The sequence below is a fragment of the Sciurus carolinensis genome, chromosome 7 (assembly GCF_902686445.1).
Source record: "Sciurus carolinensis chromosome 7, mSciCar1.2, whole genome shotgun sequence".
In the NCBI taxonomy this organism is placed as follows: Eukaryota; Metazoa; Chordata; class Mammalia; order Rodentia; family Sciuridae; genus Sciurus; species Sciurus carolinensis.
In genome coordinates, this window is record NC_062219.1 from 47,473,540 (window position 1) to 47,498,786 (window position 25,247).

Sequence of the window (25,247 nt, forward strand, 5' to 3'; positions counted from 1 at the left end):
TTATATAGGATAATGCAAACTAAATTTAGATGTAAGATTTAATCATCAAGGGGCATTTCTCTTGGATGACAAGCTTTTTTTTTTATAAGTCTTTTGATGAGTTTGACCAACAAGTAAAATAACCCCATCAGCCACTCTCTGACACAATAACTTAACCAAAAGGTAACATGAATTCACTTGAAATGAAACCTGAAAACTTAACAATATACCTTTTCAGCAGCATTTTAAATGTTACTCTGACAAAGTTCCTAAAATAGCAAACTGATGTCATTCACCTTTACAGTTACACAAATTCATATTTTACATGTCATCTCTTCTGAAAAACTTTACCATTCAATGGTCTCTAAAATCACTCCCTACAGTTATTGAAGTGTGTGATTCGTTTTGGCACAAAATCATACAATGTGTCCTACTTTTATTGTCTGACATGTATATTCTTCAAAAGACAAATACTGTTACCTATTGAGGCAGTTTGCCTGCTTTTCATTTGTACCTCAACACACCTAACAAAGGGCTAGCACACAAATACTGAATACCCGCAATCATTTTTTTTTTTTTTTCTGGAATCCAACAATGTGCTTCTTTCCTTCTTAGCACATATATCTTGAGTTTGTGACAGTACTATCAATAAATTCATTCTTTTCATTGAGATGTGACTGATCACTCCCCTTGGTTTTACCCGAAGCAGGCAATGTCCATGTATCCATTTAGTGTTGTCTTAGAGCAGAACTTGTTCAACCTTTTCCCTAAGATAGCCCGACTGGCAAAAGAGCAAGAAGTAATGTGGAATCTAATATTGTCCAAAGATGCAGATGGCAAAAAGAAAATTTCTTTGAATTCTCATGTTTTATCTTTTGAAATATGTAATTTTGCATTCTACTTCATAATTCATTCATTCAACAATATTAGGTGCTTACTCTGTGACAGGCAATACTACAGTATACAGTAATGAATATAGAGTTGTTTATTTTTAACCTAGTAAAAATTTTATACAATTTGGCTCAAGTAGAAAAGTTAAAACAAACATTTGCCCAAATCCAAAAAAAACCCTGATAATCCATGATGCACTAATTATTGCTTCATATACCACTAGTCATGCCATTGCACATCCTGGGAGTTTGTGTGCTCTGGTTTGAGAAGCTGAATCTTGGTTTAATTTCCAGAATAAAGCCAATGGCAAATTTAATACTTACATGAAAAGACTTGGAAGTGTTATTAGAACTAACCAGGTTATGTTCATTTTATCAGTACATTTTGCCTGTAGTCTGAAATGACTAAAGTAGAAATTCCATTTCAATACCTGGAGGAAATGTATAAAACTGAACCTTAAAAACAACATGAAGGGGAGAAGCGAAACTTTTTTTTTTTTTTTTTTTTTTTTTTGCAGTGCTGGGGATTGAATTCAGGGCCTCACACATGCTAGGCAAGCACCTTACCACTGAGCCACAACCCCAGTCCCAGAAATTATTCTTGACCTTGAGGTCAAATCTTCACTGACCTCAGTACCACACTGCTCTTCACTGCTATTTTAGCCTCAGTTAGACAGCTTCTTCCAGGTTCTCATGCAACTACTAAACAGTTTCCAGCAGGATCTTTCAGGAAAAACAAAACCTCACATAACAATTTTTGGATCTCTATCGGCTACTGTGTTCTAGTGCTCTGGGATAAAGAATGACCAGAAGTTTCCTTGAAAAAGTATTAAATTTCCCAATGATAATTTGGTTTTTAATCATAAAAGTTCAAACATCAATGTGGGATTCATACAGTTTTGTTTGCAGGTATGTGGCATATGCATTTTTTGACTGAAGGCAGTTCTTTGCAATAGTACAAGTGATTTCCACTGGGGTTGGTTCTATCCTCCAAAGCTGCAAAGACCAGAAAACTCACATGAAGCCTGGTTCGCCCATATGGTAACCCCAAGTCAATCATTTCAAATTAATATAAAGACAGTCTTACACTTGTATGGAGGTTGATGTGTGTTTTTCTTGCACACAGTGTGTAACCCTTAGAATTCAGACCCCTTCAGCCTGGCTAATTAGAAAGCAATAGGGAAAACACTAAATCATACAGACTTCACAACTGCAGAACAGTAGTTCAATCAAGAGTGTACATCAGAATCACCTGTAGAACTGGTATGCAATTTTTCACTATTTTAAAATGCAGATTGGGACTTACATAAATCTAACCTGAGAAGTGGCCTAAAAGCAAACATCTTTTAAGAATACCACAAATTCTGACTTAAATACCACTATTATAGTAAAGTTCATTTTTTTTTTCCTGCCTATAATATGGGCTCTGGTTTTATTAAGACTTAAATTTATTGTGCCAGAAGGCTAAAATCTAGGAATAATGCTCTATTCACCTCAGCCTTCTAATACTTTATACAGTATGACAACACTTAGAATCCAAAAGTAATAACCATCTCCAGCACAGAAATTCTAAGTTACTCTGATTCCTCATGTATACCCACACATGTGCATGCAGCAGCCTACCTTCAGCCTACCTTCAAGTCTTGGTGTTACAAGCAGGATCTTTCTCCAACACTAAATAACTTTAAATATGTTACCTTCTGCTCATCAATTAGAAGAAGTGAACATTTTATATTTGAAACTTTAAGGTCAGTTTATTAAGTTCAATGATGAAAGTGATCAGAAGAATATTCTCCTGAAAATTATTTTTTTTTTCTTAGAAAAAAAGAAAGGAAAATCAAAACCCTCTAGGCATAGCCACAGATGCTGTGGCAGTCAAGCTTCTCTGTAGATGGGGATAGTCCATTAGTCTGCGGAGTCACTCCCTGGGTCAGCGGGATTGTAGTCTGGATCATCTTCATCATCCTCCAGCTCCAAGTCATCCATTTCCTGGAACAAAGACTCATCTACCTCCACATTGTTTCCAGCTGCAAAAAGCAAAACAAAATTCACTTTCAGTCTTACACTCAAGAACAAAAGATATAACTCATTGGAGTACCAGATAGAAACTTTTCAATGTACATATGAGGTGTCAGTTTTGAAATCCCAGACTATGAGTGCAGATCACATCTTTATTAGTCAGTAGACTGTCAACACTTTAACAGCAACTTTCTTCCTCCAGGTCACAGTTTAAAAATCTGTTGTTTTTAAGGGCTTATTATAGAATGCATATTATATAATGAAGATATGTTGTCCTGGTTACACAAAGTTGACTATCAATGAGACTTGTACCAGGAATATCTCTTATACTTGTTAATTAATTGGCAGATGTAACTTGACCTTTTCTTTCACCCAGTTCTCCTTGTAACCAACAGTATCACTTTTCAAGATTCCACATGTCTGAGTCCTACAATAAAATAGCCAGCCTCCACATTAAACATCTCTCTTCACTTTTTCTGAAGTAGATAAATACAGATATTATAGATGTCTTAATCACCACATTGTAACCTTCCTTCCCTCACAGACTCTATTTACTGACATTCATTTTAATAAGAATATAAACAGAAAAAGTTTTGCTTCATGCCTATGGCAGTTCTAATAAAAATATGAAATGCTAAGCCAAGGTCAAAGAATAACTGTCTCTGGAAGAGGTAGTAAAGGCTTCATAGAGCAGATGAAGTCTAAAATATCTTCATGATAAATCTGAATCCACCAAGAATAAAGGTCAGGTTAAAGCAATTCTAGGTAGAAGTATATACAAAGGCAGGGAATAAGAGTAAAATCTTGAATACTTCTAATTGGAAGGCAAGTTTTTTGAGGAAAAATACCTAGAGATAACATGGATAAGGGTCTGACTGAGGATTCCATAAGTCAACCTTTTTTTCTAAGTAAAATCATGAAAGGACTTCAAAAGACAGGTTTTATGATTAAATATAGGTTTTAGAAATGCCATCTTAGAGGCAGCAACTATAACACAGATAAGGATATTAGGAGGAGGAAGAGATTTGAGGAAATAATTTAAGAGGATAGCACAAAAGTCCAGGTAAAAATTATAAAACCTTCAAATAAGAAAAGTGATGGGAAGACATTTCAGAGGCAAAAATCAATAGGTATGTTTGGGTAACTTACTGGATATGAAGAGGTACCTTATCCTTACAAACAGAAAGGAATTAAGAATGAGTGACACTAAAACTTGTGTAAGAGAATGAGATGAACCTTTGGAGTTAGTATTTCTCAAAAAAAAAAAAAAAAAAACAAGAAAGAAAGAAAGAAAGAAAGAAAAGAAAAAGAACAGCCTTTCTGGGTTTTTACTTTTTTTTTCCCCAGACTATAAAAATCTTTTTTTTTTTTTCATTTAGTTTTTGATAGACATTAATTTTTTTATTTGTATATGGTGCTGAGAATCAAACTGAGTGCTGCACACATGCTAGGCAAGTGCTCTCCCATTGAGCGACAATACCAGCCCCCATTTTTCATTTAGACAATTTAAAATCTGCTACAGAGAATGTAATAAGATACATTTTTTTTTAAAAGGTGAGTACCAACAAGGTTACAAAGAATGATTTAGCAGTAGCCCACTTCAGCATTGCTTCTCAACCTTCCATAAAGATAACACCTTGAATAATTCTAACCTTCTATGGTAGATAAGGCAGAATTAGATTGAAAGTCCAAAAGTTACAAGATCCCCAACTAGCAAGGTTGATCTTGCAGAAATTTCACAAAGTACAGAAACCTAGGGTCCTATTAGAGGTGTACCTAAGTGTGGAATACAGTTTAAAAATATAAGTAGGCCACAAACTCCATGGAGGGCAGGAAACTGCTTTATACTATTCTCTGTTATATTCTCAGTGTCCAAGATATGCAATAAATATTTGTGAGTGGGTGGATGGATAATGGATAGCTGGAAGACCAAAAGAGGGTAAGGGGTAGGAGAAAAAAGAAGAGAAGAAAGCAAGGGGGACAAGACACTCCAAAGGCAGCAAGAGAGGAAATACTAGGAGTTCTACATCTGAGGTTTCCCAGCTCCATGAGAGACTATGGAATACAGTTTCCATACAGTTGTGATACTAGAAATGTTGGGGAAACAGGTCATCTGAGTCACAATGGCCCTGTTTACTAATTATTAGAGACTAACGTGACCATAATTATCTATATATTCCTAACTTAAAATTGCTTAGGTTATCATAAAACTTTTAAATAGTACATTGTTATAGAATTAAAAAATTCAGTTCAAATGTATAAGCTGATCAACTATTAGGATTTTTGGGGAAGAAAAATTCACATTATCACTTTAATCTTTATGGTTTAAAATTAAAGGCAACATTATATACATATAGAATTATAATATTATCTTACCATCCTCCAAGAACTGGATATCAGATGTGTCAAGATTATGATCTGTTTCAAATAGCTGTTTCCCTAAAAGACAAAGTATATTTAACTTAAATGGCATAGTATTCCTTCACTTTCCCTATGAACTCTGAAAAAATGTTAACTCAGGAAAACAAGTCTGAAAATCCATTTTCCTGCAAATTTCAATAAATTTATGAACTCAATCAGTAGCTAGGAGACATATGAATATATTTACATTAAAATGGAATAAGTGAAAACCTCGTCTGTCTTAAGAATCCTAGAAAAACAATGAGATTGCCTCTAAGGCTTATTATCTGAAAAATTCCTGTATTTCAAGATCTATTATTTATAATGTTTGTACCAGAGATCAGACATAAAACTTCATCATAGCCGGTACAGTGAAACATGCCTGTAATTCCAGCTAGTTGGGAGGCTGAAGCAGAAAGATCACAATTAAGACTAGCTTTGTGGGGCTGGGATTGTGGCTCAGTGGTACAGCGCTTGCCTAGCATGTGTGAGGCACTAGGTTTGATTCTCAGCACCACATAAAAATAAATGAAAAAATAAAGGTCTATCGACATCTAAAAAAAATTAAAAACAAAACAAAAAAGACTAGCCTTGTCATCTTAGTGTGACGCCATCTCAAAATAAAAAATGAAAAAGGGCTGGGGACATGGTTCAGTGGTAGAAGGTCCCTGGATTCAATCCCCAGTACTGGAGGAAAAAAATAATTATAAATTATATGTGAAGAAATACCATCATGTTTATATATTTTCTATTTTTGTCCTAGATGCCTATATATTATTTTCTGATAAAAATATGTTCAAATGATCCTCTTGCTACATAAGGAAGACACCAGAGTGTTTGAGGGCAACAAAAAAAATTATGGGCTGGGGGAATACCATACCACTTAATTTATTTTTTCCTGCTTGTTCTTCTTCTTTCATCCGTTTCTTTTTAATTTCCAAAAGTTCTGCATCAAACTTGGCCTTCCAACTTAAGAAATTCTCTATTGTAACAGGAGTGCCATGGAATAATTGCTTAGAAAATAAAAATGACATAAGTCACCAGATTGACAGGACAGTTTAATAAATAAAGCCTTATGATATCTTCTAGATAAATAAGTACAACAAATTATAAGAGAAATATATAAAAGTTGATGTTTGAAATTTTGAAACATTTAATCTGATTTCTGCCTACCCTGGATACTTTCATTGTTTTGGCAACTTCTGGAAAAGCTCACTGTTTTATTCTTATTATAAAAAACAAAAATAAAAACAAAAAAAAATACACAATGTATTTATTATATTTACCACAGATATTTACCATTAAAAAGAATGTTGCTGTCAGTTTTAATATGCTTTGAATACATGTTTTTTCCACTTCATTTCAGAATTTGAGATTCTCAGATCATTGTAGAGGGACTTTATCATTCTAAACTATGTGATAAGTGAAATAACATATTTCTTGGTTTTACTTGTATAAGCTTTACTAATCTAACTGATTAGAATTCATTACTCATGTTATTCCACCAACCAAATGAGACATAAATTTTTACTCTTACACAAAAAATTATAAAACTTTTTTGTTTTTGTAATTACAAAAAAATTGAAAATTCCAAGAGACAAACCAAACGAATTAACCAACCAACAACAAAGAATAATGAACAAGAAAAAGGCTTTTAATATACCTTTTCTGCTTCTTCTGCTTCTCTTTCTTTTTGTTTCTTTTCTTCTTCTCTTCTAGTTTTTATCTGATCTACTATTTCATTTAATTTTTCTTGCACAGCTGTCACTAGAGTAAAGATCATAACCATACCAAGATTTTCTTCAGCCTATGTAACAAAAAAGGGGGTAAAAAACACTTCTCAGAAAAATAGAAACTAGCCCAGGAAAAAATGTTTTAGTGTAATCACTAAAGACATGTTTCTAACATGATTACAATTCAGTTACACCATATATTCATACACTTGGATAAATGAACATGTTAAGAAGTGACTGTATATATGAATAATGAGATCTTATACTAAAAGTCATGTAATTTTCCATACCCAACATAAAACATATATTTCAGTACATTCTGTTTAATAATCAGAGGTAGAATTCAGAGTATCTTTTCCTACAGTATGAGTAACAACTTTTCTCAAGCATTTCTCAGTATTTTTGTTCTTTTGAGTATTAAAAGCTAACAAAAAAGAATAGAATTTTGAGAGCAGTTTGATTTTTAAATCTATTACAATAATCAAGGCTGGGTACTTTGTATTTTTTTTTTTACCTTTTTTCTTTAGGTTTCAAATGGATTAAAACTAAATGTAAAAGCATCTCCAACTCATGAAAGGAATATAACTCAAAGACAGGCCATTATAAAGCTGGTTGTTTGAAGGCAGAATACGACAAAATAGATTTTTTTTAAAAAATCATTTTCAAACTTACTAGTCAGAATCTTACTTCCAGAAGCAGAGATCCTTAAGTACATCTTTGCGCAAGGCTGGCCTCAGCAACATGAGTGGGTGTCTCATCAGCTGGGTCCTCCAAAGCTAACTCCTGTAATCCTCCTTAATGCAGTGCATCTATGCTAAGCATCCTAATTTATAAGAGTCTCTCCTAAGTGTCAAACCCATATTGAAACTGCCCACTAGATGGTGACTTAATATCCAACAGTCACTTCAATACTAAAATCATCACATTCTCCACAAAACCATTCCTGATTCTCAATCTCAGCAAATCATATCATCTTCTACTTTGTTGTTCTGCCCATTGTTTTCTATCTACATTGTTAATACTCTAGCCCAGGACACCATCATTTCAGTTGGAATACTACAAGAACTTCAACTGGTCTTCTTAAATCTATGACCTTGCCCCCGACATAACCTCTCTAGACCACTCTACATACACACAGATACACAGTTAATCTAATTTATATGCTAAAGCACCATAAAACCAATCTCGTCAGTTTCTTGCTTTCTTCAACAGTTTCCCAAACCAATTAGGGCCAAGTCCATATTTTTTAAACAGTTTAGAAGACCCTTCCAAAGAATGGAGTATCTTCTTTAGTTTCATCTCTTGTCACTATCCGTTTTGAATTTTAAATTCAACTGATGCTGTTGAATTTAACTGGAAGTTCTGGGAAGAATCTCTCTGTATCTCTTTGTCTCTCCCCACTCCTTTAGCAATCTTCATCCTCTATCTTGTAACTCTTCTATTCCCTTCATGTCCTCGAAAGCTCTTCCTTCAGTTCTCAACTTCCTCTTAGAAGCTTCTCTAGTGTTTCCAGTCTATGACCATCCATACAATCCTGAACTTCACCATCATTGCATTTTTCACACAGAATAATGATTTCCAGTTTGCCAGTCCAAATTCCTCAACAGAGTATAAAATTTGTGAGACCAGGGATGGTGTCACTCAACTTAATGCTTGACACATTTCATTAACAAATTCCAGTACAGTATCTTTTATAAAAATTAAGTATTTCAATAGAACAGCAAAAATAAATAAATGAATAAACAGTCATGGATACTACACAACTCAGAAATCATGCTAGTTCCACATCACTAGCGTTTAGAGAAATGCAAATTATAACTATATACTATTTTCATGTTGTCAACATTCTAAATGACAATATCTAGTTTTAGCAAATTTCAGTTTGGAATATTACAAACTAGGAAAACATACCTGAAAGGTATACCATGAGGTCATAAACTGGCAAAATCATTTTGAAGGTCAATTTGGCAGTAAGAATGAAATTATTAAACATGCAAACCCTTTGATCTAGCAATCTGACTTCCAGAAAATACCAGACTCATAAAGTCATCAATAATTCATTCTTTCATTATTCAACAAACCTTTGAGTACCTCCTGCGTGCCAGGCACTAGAGATATAATGGAGCATCTGCTCTAAGGATTTATAAATAGTGATAATAAGAATGGTGAAAGAATTGTATGTTAAATGAAGCAAAAAATGATATGCGTAATTACATATACATACAATGAAATTTTATGCAGCTATCAAAAATAATGGTTCATATATGTGTATGTTTCACTGAAATGGAAAGATGACCACATACACTATTATGTGACAAAGGAAATGTTATTATGTGACAAAGGAAATTCCATTATGGATGGAATGATTCAACTTGAGGTGGGAAAGGAATCTATGGATATAAGTATAAGGAAAAAATATCAGGCACTATATCATAAATAAAAAATGACTCTACCCAACTGGTGGGTTTGAGTCATTTTTATTTTCTTCATGACTTTTTTGAGTTTTTTCTAATATAAATTAATTTTTTGATAACTGAATAGCAATACTATTCTTTGAGAAAAAGTACAAATATTCCCTCAACACATCTGATCTCAGATAAGTGTCAAAGAAATCAAAACCATCTTTTTGAAAGGAGAGAGCTAGAGTACAAATGATATACTAAACACATGGAAAAATTCTCTCAGATTGAATAATGAACATTAATGTGTGACTAACAGAATATAGCATAATCATCCCAGGTCTTCTACAATGTTTTAAAATGAAATATGCTAAGCCAAATTACATTAGAATTACTATAATTTCATGCTGAGAAAAGTATGAACAGGGTCCAGGATCAGCATAAACTTCTTCCTGACAGGCCTTCTTTCGTGCCTCATTCTCTAACTGATCCCTATACTTTTGTTAAAAAAATCATCATTCAGAGGACCATTTGTCCTTAGATACATAAGTCACATCTAAAGTTTTTTAACAATTCTTAGAAATAAACAAAATTAGGACTTTGGATTTTAAGATGGTAGAGTAAATCTTTCACTTGTCTTCCTTATTGTATCTAAAGAACCCATGAAAACTTTCTACACAAGCATGAGGGAACTTTAGCTACCTGCTAAGCCTCATTGTGGAGAGTCCATCCTACACAGAACTAATCCAGTAAGAACTTCCCAATATTCATTTTTTTCTTTTACACAAGTCTCCCCTCTTGGAGGGGTTATAAGCCATTATTGGTGTTTCTAAGCATAGTGAGGAAGAGCCATACAGGGGAAAAAAAAAAATCACGGGCGTCTTCCCAGACTGCAGGCTAATAACCTATAATAATAGGTGAGAGAGGACAGAAGTTTTATTTTTTTTCTAAGTTGGAATTTTTGCTGAGCATGGTGGCATACACCTAAATCCCAGCTACCTGGGAGGCTGAGGAAGGAAGACTGCAAGAGGCAAGAGGGTTAAAAGTTTGAGGCCAGCCTAGGCAACTTAGCAAGAATTTGTCTCAAAACAAAATTTTAAAAGAGCTGGGGATGTCACTCAGGGGTAGACTACTTGCCTAGCATGTGTGAGACCCTGTGGTCTGATCCCTAGTAACACACACTCACATGTGACTAGAAAACTCCAAGAACCAAATCAGAACTGTGTTTACAACTTAAAGTATCTGTTGGGCTTTTTTATCATTTAAAGAGAACAGATAAGTCATGGAACTGACTGAGCTTTAAACAGACACATTAGGACACCTTCTATTACTCAAACTTTAAAGGGACAGTGGGAAACAAAAATAAAGATGCTTTGAATGAATCTTGAATTTGGTATGGTAAATATACTACTTAAACATTTAATGACATTTTCTAACTCTTAAATTAATGTATAATAATTAGGGCCAATGAAATAATAACACCATCATAAAACAAAACTATTTCCTTACCTGTACTGCTAATAATTTTAAAATGTCTGAGACATCATTATCTTCTAGGTTTTCCTGGGAGAATATTTCATAAAGGGGAGCTTCATCTGGGTATTTTTCACTGTATGTAAACTTGAGAGTAGTCTGAACAGCTAAAACACAAGATAAGAGTTTGATATGAATACATCACAAGTATAAAGACTGGTATTTTTGTTGAATCAGTAATTCATTTACAATGTGCCATGAAAAGTAGCAATAGATTTTCCTACAACGAAAACTAAGGCTACTAAGAGACCAGATAGAAAATCACTAGTATAAACAAAATATACAACAAAAACATAAGTGAAACAAATTAAAGAAATACCCCAAATCACTTCTTAAACATGAAATACATTGACCACCAACTGGCATTTTACTATACTGCTTTTCTGAAAAAGAAGATGGACAAAATCTATTTTTTTTTAAATCTTCCCTGAGGTAAACAAAAATCAATGAGCATTTAAAAAAAAAAAATACTGTCATAGGCTCATTTTTAGCCTCTATCAGAGACAGATATGGTTATAGCCCTGGAATCTATATTTATATCTGCACAATAACAACAGGACATTGCTAGACAACAGTTCTGAACTGGACACTTACAAAGAAATTATCTGTAAAACGTTTAACCTGATTCAGCTATACATTCTTACTTGCTCTTTTGACTTATGCCATTTTATAGATCTGACACTTGTGCAGAAATGAAATTCTTTTTGGGGGTATTGGAGATTGAACTCAGCGGCACTCAACCACTAAGCCACATCCCCAGCCCTATTTTTTTTTTTTTTTGCGGTACTGGGGATTGAACTCAGGGCCTTAGTGCTCTCGAGGTAAGCACTCTACTAGCTGAGCTATCTCCCCAGCCCCCTATTTTATATTTTATTTCAGAGACAGGGTCTTACTGAGTTGCTTAGCACCTCACTTTTGCTGAGGCTGGCTTTGAACTTGAGATCCTCCTGTCTCAGCCTCCTGAGCCACTAGGATTACAGGTGTGTGCCACTGATTCCAACTAGAAATGAAATTCTTAAGGGCTCATTAGTGCAAGCTGTCCCTCTGCAGCCTAACTCAGTGAGTTCTTTATTCCACCAGGCAATATTAAGTTAAGCAATATTGCTATGCATTTTCTATTAAAAGTTTTATTACTTTTGATCTTTTGCCTAGAGTTCAACTTTCTTGTAACACACATTTCATAAAAACCTGATTTTGATAAAGTAACTCAAATCCACATGGCTCTCCATACAAGGAGAGGAAAAGGAACCTTAAAATTTGCAGGTTTGAAATTGTGTTTTAATCTTTGTGTATGATGTCAATAAAGAATTTTATGAGTAAAGCAATACAAAGGATTGAGTGCTAAGTGTCAGAAAGATATAATATCAATGTCTCCTGACATTCTTCTTTCTTCCTTTTAAACACATTTCTAATTTTATTGCAAAACTAAGAATTTATTTTTATTTTTCCTCAGGTTTCTTGAGATATACTTGACAAATAAAATTATTTATATTTAAGGTGTACAACATGATGTTTTAAAATACATATGTATTATAAAATGATTACCACGGTCAAGTCAAGTCAATTAACATAACCATCACCATCACCATCACCTCCCATAGCTATAATTTTTATTGCATGTATGGTAAGAATACTTAAGATCATAAACTTATTCATCTTGCAGAGAACCTAGGTACCCTTTGGCCAATATCTCTCCGATTCCCCCAACCCCAGCATTTAAAAAAACAATTTGTCAAAGAAAAAATTAAAAGGGAAATCAAAATATCTGGAGCCAAATGAAAATGAAAATACAACACACCAATACTTGTGGGTTACGGCAAAAGCAGTTTTAAGGGGGGAAGTTCATGACAACGAATGCCTCCATCAAAAAGGAAAAAGTCTCAAACAACCTAACTTTACGCATCAAGGAATTATGAAGGAGAAAAACAAAATTAAGCACAAAATTAGCAGTAGGAAAGAAATAATAAAAATCAGAGTGGAAATAATGAAACATGGGTCAGAAAAATATGAGAAAAGATCAGTAAAACTTAACTTGACTGAAAAAAGACTGAAATGAAAAATTGAGACCTTTTTCAAATGATACTGGGGTGGGGTGATGTTTATTATATGGTATAAAAGTTTCAGAAAGAATGAATAAATTCTGTAGATCAACTATACATCATGGTGACTCTAGTTAATAATAATGCTTTTGTTTTTGTTTTGTGGTGCTAGAACTTAGGGCCTTGCACATGCTAGGCAAGTGCTCTAACACTGAATTATTCTCCAATCCAATAATAATGTATTATGTACTTAAAAATTGCTAAGATTAATATTAAACGGTATCACCACAAAAATATTTTAAATAAATACCTAAAATTCACCATTGTTGGCATAATAGTTCTTTCCTCTACTGTTGGTGTAGTTTTGTAATTTATTTGTTTCATTATCATTATCCTGAGAATATTCTTTAATACATATTTTACATAATGGTAAATTGAACTCCACCCTGTAGGTGTATTAAAATGCATTTACCATTTTGAAGGAATAAAGTTTTAACAAAATATTTATTGATTGTACTATTAGAAGTACCAATTATTCATTATAGAAGATCTAGGAATATAAGACAAAATAAAATCACAAGTAATCCTATCATTGGGAAGAGCTCAAGGTTACCATTTTAGTACAATTATTTTAAAAAAAAAACTCAGAAATATTCTAAACCTATACTTTAAGGTATGTTTCTATATATATACATATTTACATTTCAAACAAAATTATAGCATAACATTATTATTAGTCATACTCATAATACTGTGCATGATTTAATCATTTCACAATATATGTATGTATATAATCATATATCATAAATGCATTCCTCCAATTCCTTAAATATCAAATACAAGCATACTTCCATTATATAAGAAGGTCACAATTTATTGGTTAAGATATAAACTATGATTATAACATTCTTATATGTTTATTATTTGTGCACAAAATTTTACTTAGAATAAATATTCCATCAGTAAATACTTATCAAGGATACAAATACTTTTAAATCTCATACTTCATTAATGAATGAATGAAATTCAATCGCTTTCCTAAACATATGTATCAATTTATACTTACTCTCGAGAGCATACTGCTATCTCCTTATCAATATTGATAATGTGCTGGATGACACGAATAATATTTTAATTTAATATACCTTTCAATTATTAGTGAGCTTAATTTTTAAACAGTTATTTTAATGGTGCCTCTAGAAATTATACATCCATTCCATTTGCCTGCTTTTCTACTAGTTGTTCATTAAAATGAAGTTTTGGAACAAAAATAGGTATAATCTAGGTATTGTTTCAAACAAATTTTAAAGGTCTTTCTCAAATCAGGATTGATGAACTATTATAACAGAGCTATTATTAGCTCCTAAATATGGAGGCTGAGGCAGGAGGATCTTGAGTTCAAAGTCAGCCTCAGCAAAAGCAAGGCACTAAGCAACTCAGTGAGACCCTGTCTCTAAATAAAATATAAAATAGGTCTAGGGATGTGGCTCAGGGGTCAAGTGCCCCTGAGTTTCCCCAGTACCCACCAAAGAAAAAACAAAAACCAAAAAACTATTACTCAGAATATGGGAACAACACGCAGGAATTTTTCAATTTTATTTTTAAGTATAATCTTAAAGAAAATTTATATTTCTGGGTTCTTTTATCAATGAGCTCTGTCGCACCATAATTTGCATCATATGGTGCTCAATAATGTCACCAACTTCTTTTTTTTTTTGCAGTGCTGAGGTTTAAAACCCAGGGCCTTGTGCTTGGGAGGCAAGTACTCTACCAACTAAGCTATATCCCCAGCCCTTCACCAACTTCTTTATAAAGAAAAATTTCAAATAGTGACGAGCAGAGGGCACAATATTTACTTATTTTGATATAGCATAGGCACTTTTAACTTACCTACCTATAAGAGTATATTCATTATCAGTTTAGTAATAAGTAACTATATCCAAATCTTTTTCATTCAGATTTCAAAATATCTTAGTGCTCACCTTATTTTCAAATGTACAGGACAGATTCAGAGTTATCAAGTGAGAACAATTAAAACTGGCTCTTACTCACCAGCCTAACAGGGAAAAATAGTCTTGGGACTAATGCCAACTTACATATCATTTTTGTCAAAGCACTATATTAACTGAGCTACTCTAAAGGTAGAAATGAACTTCAGATGCCATTCCCTTGATTATTCACCAAATTTAAGTGAATTTTGACTTTTGATTTTGTAGCTGCTTTAAGAGAAAGAGAAAATATGCAGGTAGGTACATATCCTATTTCATTGATAACAGCAATAGCCAACTGACAATCTAAATGTTTAGTATGAAAAATAGCCATGCAAAATAATCGTCATTCAATGTAATACCACATGGCCACTGAAAAACATTTGTATGTGAAGTCTTATTTTAGGCAAAAAAATCTCCCACCATTTCTCTATCTGCTATACTGCTAATTTGTCTGTTTTATTTGAAAAGTGAAGCATATTGTGCAAGACTATATCACATCAACTTCCTATTTTTCTAGAAGTTATGTTTACATAGGAAATATCAACTAGAAACAAACAACATTCATGTTAGATTCTTTACAGCACCTTGGCACCTTCATACCTGCAATGTGTAACACAATGGCAGCAGAATGAGTGAATTTCTGAGAAAGAAGCTTACAAAAACCACAAGTATTTTTGAAACTTACTTTCATCATTTTCTCCAGCCTCAGATGTCACAGTAATGGTAAAACTGGGTGGATTTTCTGATAATACTGCAAGAAAATACACAGATATTATTATTCTGCTTACTATGGCAGATGCTCTTCCTTATTAGCACTTTACCACTACCCAGGCTCAAAACTGCTTCCTAGCCTTTATTTTCATTTCCACAAATACAGACTGAAAAGAATACTGAAATGATAAAACCTACATCAATTTTCTATGCAAATTGAGTTTCTTTAATCTACAAAGAAATACCTTTAGTAGATACCTGTGTTTATGTTTCAGCAAATGAATTAAAGTATTAAGTAATTTAAAGTTTATTACCTACATTTGAAAAATTCCACTCCTAAAAAGCTCAAATAGAAAGACAAAGAGTTTGATGTTTCACACCAGACACTGCCCACTGATAATTCATGTTGTCACTAACTTGTATACTTTTTGTTATTTTCCACATTGTTAAGTATAATCAAGCTTAATCCTTTCACATATACTAAGCCTCCACCATCTTTCATGGAATTATAAAAGAATTAGCTATGAATCAAAACATTAAATTGCTTATAATTAATTAAACAAGACATGTAAGTCAATATTACATAAGAAAACTTTATAATCATTTTACAGCCTCATATTTAACTAATACTATATCTCTTTTATCATCTGTTTCCCCCATAAAAATATTTTTAAAACTCTAAGAGACCTCCTAGATCAATGCCTGGCAGGATCAATAAATGTTGGCTTAATGAAAAGGACTAAACTAATGAAGAAAAGAGGAGACACAAAGGAAACTGATTCAAAACCAGGTGAAAAGTAACCAAGGAAACTTCAAGCTACAGGCAGGGTGGCTTAAGCCTGTGAGGAAAGCCTATGCCTTACTTCATGCCTGGAAAGCACTGGCATCTGCCAAGGTTGGCAGCAGATCTGCACACTTTCTAAAAAGAAAGAGCAAGGAATCACTCAAGAAGTCACTATGGAAACTATTTGGCTTTTAGTACCCAGAACTTCCCAAAGCCACCATAAATATATTTTATCAATACATTTTTTAAACATATGCTTTTAAAATTGAAATATAAAGTACTTGAAGCAATGGTGAACATCTATGATTACTAAAAAGTTGTTTGGTCATGAAGATGAAAGATATATTGAATTCATATTGTACTAGATTAGATCTCAAACAGTCCAGTCCATGATGAAAAAGCCACTGAAAGCTCATTATAATAAAGTTTACATAATAATTGGTCTTATCTTTTTTTAACAAATGTGTATAAAATACATTTGACGCGATTCATTTTTTCTTTCCTTTCACAACCAATCAGCATTTTTAGGTAATGAAACATAAACACTGCAACTCTAGAAATAAGAGTTCAACTGAATGACTTTTACTTGTTTCCATTTTCTAGGATTCCACGAGGCTGTTGGTCAGGGATATCCTATATCAGGTAATAATAGCTAACATTCTATTTAGCATCGCTCTGTGGCTGTGCCATGTGTTTACATAAAAATATTTTAATTCTAATACCAGGACTGTGATTTTATCCTGTTTCTGTATTTCACCAAATCTAAGATGCTATCAAGTATGAGATACACTTTACTTTGTATACCACTAAGAAAGAAAAAGCTACCAATTGAAGTATGACACATAATTTTATCAGTTCATGTTAAAATGTAATAAAAAGTGTCTCAGAAAATATTAAATATATTATCATTCCAATTTCAAAATGTGGAAATTCAGACACAGAGATTTTATATAATTTACCCAAAGTTCTACAACTAGCAAATGGCAGAACTGAATAGATGTACACAGTGTCATTTAAAAAGAAAAAATATACTTCTAGCTGAGAAATTCCATATGAGTTAAGCGAAAAATCATGGGTGGCAGGTAGAGATGGAGAAAGGGAACATAGCTGAAGGTACCACGGCAGCAAGAGCATAAAGGTCAGAAAGCTAAAGGATCATATAGGGAATAAATATATTTTCTGTTTGAAGGATATCTATGTAAGCAAAGAACACTAGGTGAAAATACAATTTAAAGTTTAGGCAGGAATAATAACAGTTTTAGTAGTGATATAGTTAAAATTGTATAAAATACAATTATGTAAGACTAGAGACAGATGAAACTAGGTCACTACTATAATACATCAGTCAAAAGTAAGGGAGGTTCTGAACTAGGTTGTCAGCCATGGGAATGGCAGGAAACAGGGAGGAAGTTAAGATGGTAATGAGATGTTGAGTTTGCAGGATGAGAATATGATGCCACTAACACAAACAAGGAACACAAAATAAATATCAGACATGGTATATTTTAAAGACAGAGGTACTTTCAGTTGGAGCTGTCACAGAGGCAATCAGAAATAGGCAAAAGAAGCTAAAGAGAACTGGACATTAATTCAATTTGGAATCATTTATAGAGGGGTGACAAACTAAATAAGATCATGGAGGAGAAAATGTAATAGAGAGATAAAAGTCAACATTCACTTTGAAAGGAATTCTCAATTTGAAGCACAAAGCTAAGCAGAAGAAAAACTGACAAAGACTATAAGAAGTGCCACAAGAGGTAATAACAAAATCAACAGACAACAATGTTAAACAAATCAAGGGAAGAAAGTTTCAAAAAGAAATGGAGGATAATTCTTCCATCTCACCCTACCCACCGTCTCTCAGTTTTCTAGCAAGTAGATTTTATCACATCATTACCTGCCTATACCAGCAGTTCCCTATCAGTATGTGATGTCGGGATCAGTTGTGATAAAGGGGTGGCATCATACAGCCAACACACTAGAAACTATGCATAAGTGAAATAGGTTTTATTTGTGAAACCACACCAACTATAAGGATCTGGGTTTGATACGGCAATGTCTACAATGTGTACTATATAGTTTTGTAGCTACATGGGGGAAAAATGGACAATGAACTACTGCCATGTAAGATCATATCTAAATCCCTGACAAGGCCTTCTGTGATAAGCCTCTGCTTACTTGTCAAGTCTCATTTTCTATGGTTCTCCTTTTTCACTTTATGTCCTAACAATTACAAAGCATTAGTCCTTTGTAAAATCTGAATTCTGCTTCTGCACACACTGTGCCCCCTGCTAAAATACCCCTCCCCCAGTCTCACTCACTGGTTAATTCATTACCCCTCTGTTCTCCAAAACAACTCAGGCTATCCTTTCTCCCCTAAATTTATATTATGTCTGTTTCCTTAGTAGACTAGACTGAATTCTTTAAAAATGTATATAAATAAATATTTGATAATGAGGAAGTCAAAGGTCATGGGGATATTGGCAAGAATATCAATGAACTGAATATCACTGAATATCATTGAACCTTGTGAGCCAGATTGAATAGGGGCAAGATGGACCAGAAAAAAAGCTGATGAACTACCACTCCATGAGAAATCATGACAAGTAGTATCTAAAAGCATTACAGTGAAAGAACTACAGAGCTACAAAGGTTATGGACAAAAGAAGAAATTTAAGAAGCCAAAATTTTAGAGATGGCATTTCTAAGGAATGCCCATGGTCAAATGCAGCCGGAGGTGAAAATCAAAACTGTTAGTTGATAAAGACAATGAATTATGAAGACTCATTACTAAAAGAATCAACAATTAAGATGGCAAATTTCTAGAAGAGTATCTTATATTTGTTTAATGGATATAAAGTATTTACACATATTATTTTCCATTAAAAAGATAAAGAAACAGGTTTGCAGAGATTATATGATTTGTCCAAGGACACTATATCACGCTGTTGCTATAAAGAAAAAAATGAGAACGAGGTGCAACAAAGAAAAGGAATATTGGGAAACCTTGTTGCTAGTCCCCTAATATCGACTCTCCCCTTTTTCTAGTTATACCATTTTTAATTGAGCGTATTGACCTGTCCCAGAGTAAGAGTTACATTTCCCATTTCTCATGAAATGACTAAGTTCTACCTAACAAAATGGAAACAGTTATGTCCTTTGACAGTTTCCAGGAAACTCCCTTAAGAAATGGCTGGCTCTCACCATTTTTTTTTTTCCCTCCCTTAATTCCTTTATCTGTCCTATTACCTGGAAAGGGAATACTACCATCATCTAGGCCAAGAAGGTGAAAGCACACCTTAGGGATGACAGAGAGCTGGATCAGAAGAAGCCTGTCCCTGAGGAACTTTTGGATTAAAGCTGCCATAAGTATTTTATGCACAAGAGCAATAAACTTTTGCGTTTAAAAACTAATATTATTTGGGGTTTTCCATCACAGCTGAACCTATTTTTAAAAAATGGGGGAGGGTGATATACCAAAGTATGGCAGCAATAAAAACAAAAACAGAGATGGAGATCCTGAGTTCTGATGATGGAATATACCATTATAATGCATTACTGTGAGCTGGAGTAAGTATCAGATGCCAGACTTCCACCACTATGAGTAGATCAAAATACTTTTGAGGAAAAAAGATTGTTGGGCATAATGGAAGGGTAGAAGAGATGTTAGGTGACATAGAGGGAGATGATGGTGAGATGGAGAGAATTACGGATTTTGCCAAAAACAGATAACAGGTAATAGCTAAAAGATATATTAGCAGAACACACAAATGACCTTAGATTTTCACAAAGAACCAGTAAGCCAATATAAAATAAGTCCCCTTGGTTTTTAGGGAGTATCTAATCGTTCAAAAGCATGTCTCAGAAAAACTGCTTTTACAAGAGATTCCTGCTCTAAGACATAAAAACTGTTAAATGCTAATGGTTGTTACTTAGAGGACTGACATGATAAATACAGGATTATGTACACCTCTTGGCAAGGCAAACAGAATTAAGGGAACTGGTTTTTGGTTCACTAGATGTCAACCAATTTATCAACAAAACTCCCCACAGCCAGAGATTGTGATACAGAAACGGAAATAACCAAATTCTACTACCTTAGCAGGACCTTGTCAAGTGAAGCACTACTGAAGGAGAATGTGGTATCAGGAGAGTCCATTTATAATTTTGGAAGACTAGTTGTTAGGAGGGTTGGATCAATGTGCAATCAAGCTACAGAATAGGCAAAAAGAAGAAACTGTATTATGATTTGTTATAATTCACAACAAATGCAACACCGGACCAAAAAGTCTTTGTAAATAGAAAACCAGTTAACTCTGAGGTTAGTCTAGGTCTATGCATTGGAACTGTGTCTCTTTGGCACCCACATAAACTCATGTGTACTTAACAAATGCTGCTTTCTTTAGCTCTCAGTCATCCATTGTAGGGGGGAGTTCATCAATGGCAACGAGCATTTACCAAATCCAACATTAAATGTGATTCAAAATGAAATTAGAAAACTATGTATTAGTCCCTTGGCAAACTGACACAAGCAAGCTCTCTTTCTTAAATCTGGCATAATAATACAAAAGTATGGAAACCAACACAAAACAAGGCTATAAAATAGCAAACCTTGCAAATTCTCAAAATTTCAAAGGATCAAACATGGAATCATTTTATTTCAAAGTCCTCTGCCTTTCACCTAAGACATTTCATAAAGAACATAATCATAAGACAAAGTTCCTTAAGAACTATGAATCAAGATATTTTAATTTATTTATTGCAAAGCTTATAGGGATGCTGACAGGAATTAGAGACAGGTAGACCCAAAGGATACCTGTAGAACACTTGAATGCATCAAAAGATTCATTTATTACCCTGGCTCAGAATCCTCAAACACTGTGCATCTGATGAATTTCCACATACTGAACTACAAAAGAGCTGTCAGGGCCTAATACAAATTGAAATACTTACAAAACTAATTAAAGGCTATAAACATACACTTCTCTATTTATATGCACAATACTTAGTGAGAGATACCTTACTATCCAAAGAAAAAGAATAGCACACCCTATGCTGTTTTGCCTCTGCCTGCACAGTTCATGTCTATGATATGTCCAAAGTATTAGAAATGACCAAACATTATGATTAAGAATATACCCAACAACTGCCACTGGTGTTCTATTATATTTAGGCATTGACATATAAGCAAGGATAGAGAAGGGAGCCAGACTCCATACACACTCACCCAGGTAAGGACACTCTCAAACCCCTCTTCACTCATCCCCTTAATATCCTCACAGTACAGTTGTACTGCTGGTGAGAGAGAACATGAACAGGACTGGAGCTATACAGGGGTAGCTGACACTTCTGCCTGTTGGCAAAGCAGAACAAAATTTGCTACCATTGCAAGCAGTGGTCAAAAGGTGGAAACAAGAAAAAAACTAAGCTAACAAGGAAAGGGAGGGGGTTGGAGTTTATGACTTAAAGTAAAATATCTTACACTCTAAAATCTGACAATCGATGTGGGCAGCACTCAAAGGAAGGGATGGGGAATGCCTGCATCATACTGGCCTTACCTTGACCGTCTTTTTCAAATCCGAGAGAAGCTATACTGATAGAATTATCTTATAGCACTTTCAGAATCAACTGAAGCATGACTCATACCGAAGAATTCTCTTCCTTTAAAATATATCTGATGAACTTCTCACTAATATTTTATCTTAGCCCAACCGACAAGTAATCTGCTCCCCCTCATATCAGTTGGAACTGGATCCCAAGCCCCAAAGCCTGAAAAGGAAAAGGAAAGAGTTCCGGACCTAATTACTTAGTACCAGCCCTGCCACTAACTCGAGGGTGGTCCCAAAGCAAGTCCTTACCTTTCCTGAGCCTCCATTATCTTGCTTGTAGCAAGAAAAGTCTCAGACTAAATAATGTCTAATATCCATACCAGCCTAACAACCTATGAAACTACAGCGGAACAGAAATTCGGGCCACATCATTCACGAGGTATTTTGAAGAATGTCGGGGAGGCGGGTGGTGTGTTTTTCTTTTTTATTTTTCTTTCTCTTTTTAAGAAAAAAAGTCGACAAAGTCCAGGGACTATGCTACTGTCAACACTGATCCTAGGTTACTCTACGAAGAGCACTCGGAATCCCACAAATTTTCACACATCATCCTATGAAAAACAGCTTCTATCGAGTAATGGGTGAATACACGAAAACTCACACCTTTGTGGTTCTGGAAAAACTAATCTCATTTGGTGTATCTTTTGGCGTATTTCACTGAATCTTGGGTGGATATAGGTTACATGGAAAGCAACGTGCTCTCGACCCAATTCCAGGCCTGACAGTCTCCAGGGACCTCACAAGCCTCACCCGGACTTTCAGATCTCAGTGAACAAGCGGAGAAAGGGAAACAGCCATTAAGTTCCTGGCAAAGTGGCTGAAAAACTTGAGGTGAGTGGCGGGCGAAGTGGCCACGCGGACCAATGATCCCTTCTCCACCCCAGACCCGGAGACCGAGGCCTGAAGCGGCTCCTGCCCCGTCCCACTCCACCTCGAGGCAGCTGCGGGCTCGCGGTCGCGAAAGTCACCTGTGAAGGAATCGGGGTAGATGGACTCGAGAGCCTCCAGCTCATTGCGCTGCTCTTCGCCGTAATCTGTCATCGTGGCCCTCGCTGCTACCCATGGGTCGCCCCGATACCAGGGAGCGCGCTGCCGCTCAAACCGCGGCCGCGCCGGTTGTCGGGCGGGCGCAGGCGCAGAGTCTCCGGCTGGAAGTCCCGCAGACCAAAGCCAGGCCGGGCCTGCTGAGCCACAACCCCGCGTCGCCCTCCGTCTGAGCCCTAGTGCCGCGTTCGACTCATTCAGCCTGGCCAGTGGGACACTGACTTGCCGCCTCTTCCACGCCTGCTCAACATTTGCTGGGCTCCTGGAGGCATCCGGTCTGGCATTCGCTAAGGACACCTAGGGCCGCTGCTGGGCTTTGCCGGGCCTACGCCTGAGAAGCCCTCAGCGAGGCATCTTCGTTCGATGTGTCTGGGCTGAAAGTTCACTTCGCGCGTCTGGTGGGACGCTGTCTAGTGGTGGGCGGTGGGGACAACTGCGAACTTGCGCTTTTTTGCGGTTTCTGGTTTACCTGCTACTGAAGCTAGGCGCATGCCAGCTTAGTGTGTATGTTGGTGAGGTTCAGGTCATTTCTGCGCTTCTAGAAGTTCAAATTGCTGGGCTTCATTAGGAGTTGAGCGAAAAGCCTGGGACCCACGTAGAGGCCGAGAAGCGGAATGGCATTCTGCTAATGCGTGGGGCGCTGGGCCCGGCTGCTTAACAAGTAGAGGTGGATCCGGGGGAAAATCGACGGGGATCCGGGAATCGGACCTCTAGGTTCAGATTGTTAGACCTCGTTTTTGAATTTGTGAAAGAACTCGGCGTGCATATGATAAACACGCCTGTGATGACGTATTTCTGTGAGTGATGAAGAGGCTGTAGATGTCAGTTTTGATATGCCGTGTGAATTTGCCGAACGGTATAAAAAATGTTCAGAACCTTTGATTTGGTAACGCTGCTTGTGAGAATAACACTGCCAACTCCAAGCGTGCGCAGCGATCACAAAGAAAATTGTCAAGAGAACCATAAGAAGGTGGCGAAATAAGCGTGATATTTTCATGAGAGGAATATAAAGTAACTATTTAGGTTTGTATTTAGGTTTGCAATAAAGGAACTCAGGTTCTTTTATTATATGATTATGTGAAGTAGAATATGTGGAAAATGTAAGAAAATACTCCCGACATATTAATAGATTTTTCCCCACATTTCTTTTTCTTTTTCTTTTCTATTGTAAATCTGGTTTCACTTCTACAGTAGGGGGAGCACTTTTTAAATAACTCTCTAATGAAGGCTCTAACATTTTCTTTGTTAAAATGATGATGTCTCATGACCCGAAAGGCATCTCAATTTTTTATTTGGAAATATTGCTTACTTATAACAGGAATACTTTATAATAGACATACTCAAGAACACTACTCTTTACCAATTCCATGTCTTAAATATTCTTTTAAACTCTGAGGGTAGGGCAATCTCCTTACTATACTGAGAATCAAATAAAATGCATGGAATAACTTTCCAAATATAAGGTGTTTCTTTTCTGGATATCTTTAATTCAGAGGAATTACAATTATTTATCTCTTTTCAGGAAAAAGCGTCTAGGCAGAAGGAACAGCCACTGCAAAGGTCAGAAGGTGGGAACCCACATGGCATGTTGGAAGCCAGTGTGGAGAGAGCACAGTGAACTGTGGGGAAGAGGATGGTCATTACAAATTGTATAGGATGTTTAATTGAAAGAGTGACAATTTGACTAGATATACCACGGTAGTTTCTATGGTTGTAAGTGAACTTAAAGAGGACTAAGTCTGAAGTATAGAGAACAGTTAAGTAGTTATGGTATTAACCTATGTAGAAGATGATGGTCATCTGGACAAGAGTGACAGTATTAAAAGTGATGAAGTAATGATAAAATTCTGAATATATTTTGAAGATAAAACTATGATTTGACATGAGTTGTAAAAGAAGAGTCAAAGATTGTTTTTAGCTAGAACTGAAAAAAAAGTTTTGGTGACCAGAATGACAAGTGACTAAGACAGCATGTGTTTGAAAAGAAAGGTGAGAATTCCATTTTTGAACCATGGATCAAAGAAGAATGCAAAGTAAAATTTTTTTTCTAATTGATAATACAAAGTAGCTACCAAAATAAGTGAGGTGCAGCAAAGCAGCCAATGTAATCTATTAGAAA

General features: G+C 35.2%; 2 protein-coding genes across 5 annotated transcripts in view; one reads left to right on the top strand and one right to left on the bottom strand.

Annotated features, from left to right (window-relative positions):
- Rwdd1 (RWD domain containing 1) lies at positions 1–23,313 on the bottom strand. 3 transcript variants are annotated; one of them, XM_047557623.1, is made up of 9 exons: positions 23,053–23,313; positions 21,706–21,831; positions 20,576–20,690; positions 15,669–15,734; positions 10,930–11,060; positions 6,952–7,095; positions 6,169–6,301; positions 5,265–5,327; positions 1–2,896 (listed from the first exon to the last, which is right to left on the bottom strand). In XM_047557623.1, the coding sequence occupies exons 6-9, from the start codon at positions 7,075–7,077 to the stop codon at positions 2,775–2,777; spliced, it is 444 nt and encodes a 147-aa protein (XP_047413579.1). In that variant the 5' UTR covers positions 7,078–7,095; positions 10,930–11,060; positions 15,669–15,734; positions 20,576–20,690; positions 21,706–21,831; positions 23,053–23,313; the 3' UTR covers positions 1–2,774. The 3 variants fall into 3 exon arrangements, with proteins under 3 accessions (XP_047413579.1, XP_047413580.1, XP_047413578.1); XM_047557624.1 differs by lacking the exon at positions 21,706–21,831; XM_047557622.1 differs by lacking the exons at positions 20,576–20,690; positions 21,706–21,831.
- Trappc3l (trafficking protein particle complex subunit 3L) overlaps positions 22,612–25,247 on the top strand; it is a 67,882-nt gene continuing 65,246 nt past the window's right edge. The window contains exons 1-2 of one of the 2 annotated variants that reach the window (XM_047557627.1): positions 22,612–24,151; positions 24,651–24,688. The gene's annotated coding sequence lies outside the window, so the exon portion shown is untranslated. Of the gene's footprint in view, positions 24,689–25,247 lie in introns of both variants that reach the window. The other variant, XM_047557626.1, reaches the window with a different exon arrangement.